At 38.2% G+C, this 4612-nt stretch overlaps 1 protein-coding gene across 1 annotated transcript; it reads right to left on the bottom strand.

Annotated features, from left to right (window-relative positions):
• Nucleotides 1–1782: 1782 nt before the first annotated feature.
• LOC137405015 (uncharacterized) lies at nucleotides 1783–2118 on the bottom strand. The gene has a single exon (XM_068091241.1). It carries the CDS (start codon nucleotides 2116–2118, stop codon nucleotides 1783–1785), a length of 336 nt encoding a protein of 111 aa, XP_067947342.1.
• Between the last annotated feature and the right edge of the window lie 2494 nt (nucleotides 2119–4612).

Raw genomic sequence — 4612 nt, 5'->3', positions numbered from 1 at the left:
AAATATGAGACAAGCTATCACACTTTGGTTTGAAAAAATCACGATACTCACCCAGTCAGATGTTCCAAATCACAATATTTGAGAAATAATAACATGTATAGAATTTTAGATTTATCTTCAATACACAGGCTATCCTTCGGTTGACAGACTGATTGGCTATGGTTCTATGCATTAGTAAAGGCAGGTTCAGACACAGACTTCAGATTTGCAGCAAGTCATTAGCTTTGCTTCTATTTGTTGACTGATTCAACAGTATTTCGAGTAACGTTGACAGCTACGAAACAGTATAATTTATTCTTTCAACAAAACGCTAAAAAGGCGATTACATGTACAAATATTAATATATCCTTGTAGAATAATATTTGAGCGACACATTCAGGCTTATTTTGATTGCCTTACTTCTCTACAAGTATGAACAACAAATAGATTTGTTGTAGCTGTCTTCTTAGATGATTTGGCCGTCCACTGTTCGTTTGCATAAATAACGATGAAAGAGTGCTTGTAGCAGGGCAAAGCCTATCGTAAACCGCGCCTATAAATGTTACTGAATAAAATTTTTGTTGTTTTAGATTTTTCAAAAATAAACCTGTACGAAAAAACAAATTAAAATAGTTACTTACATTTATTTATAAAGGTATAATAATTACGAATGTGAGCAGGCTACGCTGTTTAAAGGTCTGCGTGAACTACAACCTGAAAGAAGGGCGAATAATGGCGCTCGCTAAAAACCGTATTTTGAACTTCCATAACCCCGACAGACGTGAATGCTTTGAAATTGTCTGCTCAAAACCGTTGAGCTGGTAAACGTTAAACTGAGATCAGAAGACAACTCCTTTTACAAGTGTTACACACTGAATATTTGTGGTCTTTAGGAACAAAGATGAATATAATCAAAAATCGTTAATTATAAATCAAAACTGCAAGAAATTGGAGTTACTCAAAGTTTATTTTGATTCACACTATATGGTGGCTTGAGTTGGGTGTGCCACATCATACAGGTACAAATTGACACTTATTAACATTTCAAACCTTATAAAACCTTATAACCCTTCATAAAAGTATAAAACTATAAGCAATATATGTTGTTTGTTTATGTTTTATAGCTGAAACATAAACTACTATAGTGAACGTTGAGACAGTATATTTTTCATATTAGTTCAATATGACAGCTACAACAGAAGTGTCCAACCTTTTAATCACACCATAACAAGTATTGTCAACAGCTAGCAAGCCAAGCTAAAAAAGCAAAAAAGCCACATAAACCAGTAAGCTATAATTACATTACACTAGAAATAAGGTATGAAAATCTTGACAAAAACGACAATAACATTTCAACACTCCCACTAGGTTACTGGTTTTGTAATAACAAGTAAGTCCCATCAGATTTAGTAATTTTGTGAATCTCTCACGAGGTATCGGTTTAGTCAGGATGTCAGCTACCATACTATCAGTAGGGCAATACGCTAAACTAATTTCCTTGTTTACTACAGTTTCTCTCGTGAAGTGAAATTTGATGTCTATATGTTTTATGCGGCCATGCCCATTAGAATTTTGTGCGATTTTTAGGGCAGCTTGATTGTCAACCATCATCTTGGTTGGTTCAGCAGACGCTGATAGACCAATGTCGGTGGTGAGTTTATTCAGCCACATTGCTTCTTTAGTACCATGGAAGAGCGAAATATATTCAGATTCAGCCGTAGACACTGCTACCACGCTTTGCCTTTTGCTTAACCCTCTGATCGGCGCACCAGATAGTGAGAATATGTTTCCAGACGTAGAGTGTCAATCATCCAGATCTCCTGCCCAGTTAGCATCAGTGTAGCCAAACACATTGTTATTACTTGAGCGGTGATATGTGATTCTGATGTCGAGTGATCCTTTGAGGTAGCGTAATATGCGCTTTGCTGCTGTTAGATGAGCTTCTGTTGGGGCCGCACAGTATTTAGAGACTGCTCCCACTGCATGAGCAATGTCTGGACGAGTTGCTATAGTTAAATATAAGAGACTTCCCACCATAGCTTGGTAGCTCTCCGGTTGCACCGGCTTGCTAACACCATCATCCTTTACGAGCTTAACATTCACATCGGCTGGTGTTGACACCGGTTTTGCATCTTCCATGCCAAATCATTTTAGAATCTGTAGAATATAGTGATTTTGATGTAAACTAAGAGTTTCCTCCTCTTGTTTAATGTTGATGCCCAAGCAGTAATGCAACTTTCCAAGATCTTTCATTTTGAATCGTGTTGCCAAATTTTGTTTGACCAAGCTCATCTCTAGTTCAGTGTCACTCATGATAATGAGATCATCAACATACACAGCTATAATTGCTTTAACACTATCATTATCTCGAACATAAACACAGGAATCTGCGCCAGATCATCTGAAATTGATTGATTTGAGATATTCATCCAAGACAGTGTTCCAACAGCTTGGTGATTGCTTATGTCCGTACAGCGATTTGCGAAGTTTGCATACTAGGTCGGCCTGCTGTGGTTTAACGAATCCTTCAGGTTGAGTCGTATAGATATCCTCTTTCAGTACTCCGTTTAAGAATGCAGTGACAACATCCATCTGATGTATACACATTTTGCGCTGAAGAGCATATGCCAACAGCGTACAAATAGATGTGAATTTGACAACTGGTGCAAATGTTTCTTCATAATCTATTCCAGCCTTTTGTGCATATCCTTTAAATGCCCTTAAACCCTTAAACCACTAAACGCCCCTTAAACCTGTCTACAGTCCCATCAGCAGTGAGTTTGGCTTTAAACACCCATTTAGATCATATTGGCGTTCTACCTGAAGGTAATGGTACAAGGTCCCATGTATCATTTTCTATTAGAGATTGATATTCAGAATTAGCAGCAGACAGCCACTCCTTAGCCTCAGAACTCTCTCTTACTTGCTCAAAGGTTTCGTGGTTCAATACTTTGACAAGCTTGATATGCGGTATGAGAAAGTTGTGATGTTTGATTCGCATATTCGTCTATGCCGTAACGTACAGGGGCTCTTCGTACACGATTAGATCGCCTCGGCTCTTCAACGATTTTATGTATCATGTCCTTGTTAGCTTCTTGAGTGCAGGCACAACAACGTCTACAGTGGCTACTAGTATATTATTTGTATTTAATGAGTCAGACTTCGGGAGTCAGATAAAGATATCATCAACATCACATCTAACGATAACCTTTTTAGTTGGCTCGTTGAACAATTTATAAGCTTTCGATGTGATACTGTATCCAATAAAACGTAATTTATTTGCTTTGATATCTAACTTTGGCCTCTTGTGATCTGGGATATGGGCATAGACTGCGCATCCAAACACTCGTTAATGCCTAACATCTGGTTTCCGTCCATTCGATTTTTCGTAAGGAGTTATGTTGTCATTGTGTGATCTAGTGGAAGACGATTCCTAACATATACCGCTGTGACAGCTGCTTCAGCCCAGTATTCTTTTGAAAGTTGCATGAGACATAGTTTGAGCAAATTCACCAAGTGTACGATTGAGCCTTTCTGCCACACTATTTTGTTCTGGAGAGTAGGCTGAAGTTGCTTTGTGACGAATTCTTAGTGTCTTTAAATAGCTATTGAACTCGTCTGACACATACTCTCCCCACCATCAGACCTAGGAGTACATATCTTTTCCCCTAAAAAGTCTGTAACTAGAACTTCAAATTTCTTAAATTTGTCAAGCACTTCAGATTTATGACCTAAAAAATACACGGCAGAATATCGAGAAAAATCAACAATGAATGATACAAAATATTTACTGCCTCAATCGATTCAGTTTCAAAAGAGCACACATCTGAATGAATTAATTCTAATCTACGTTTAGATCTGATACCTCCCAGTGAGTGAAATGGTTTTCGAGTCATTTTTCCTTCCACACAGCTCTCACAGAAGGAAATACTGCCACTTGGAATTTTGGTCCCCAATAATTCATTGTTATAATTCAACTTACTTCGAGTTGTTTCACTTGCATGAGCAAAGCGTTTATCCCAAGTGTCGATAGCTGTGGCTGCAATTTCATCTGTATTTCTGCATACTGGCTCACAATCCAGATAATAAAGTTTACTCCTCATAGTACTCATAGCACATACTCTTTTCTGTTCATCCTTTAACCAACATCTACTTTTACCAAACTGGATAATTTTTCTTTTTTCGGTGGCTGATCTTACAGAAAACAAGCTTCCAGCTAGACTTGGCATGTGTAAGATGTCATAGATAATAGCCGCCCTACAAACTTTGCGCCCTAGATCGAGCATTACATGAACGTTACCAACGCCTTTGGCATCAATTATGGGTCCATCACCCAGGCTGACTTTCTTCGAGGTATCTAAGGTACTAAACCACTCGCGGGGAGGTGTCATGTGACGAGATGCACCCGAGTCTAATTTCCATGTTGAGTAGTTGGTTCCACTCAGCTTGTCTATCGACCATTTTTTTCAGCCATTTCGAGTGATTACTCCAGAGGTATAATATAGTCTTTGCAACTAAATAATCCAGTTTTTCAACAGAGAGTCAAGCAGTAGTCAATCTGGTAACTGGGCCCATAACCTGTTGTTTGTTTATGTTTTATAGCTGAAACATAAACTACTATAGCGAACATTGA

This window comes from Watersipora subatra, chromosome 9, assembly GCF_963576615.1.
Source record: "Watersipora subatra chromosome 9, tzWatSuba1.1, whole genome shotgun sequence".
NCBI classification, from domain to species: domain Eukaryota; kingdom Metazoa; phylum Bryozoa; class Gymnolaemata; order Cheilostomatida; family Watersiporidae; genus Watersipora; species Watersipora subatra.
This window is presented reverse-complemented; position numbering and strand designations above follow the sequence as displayed.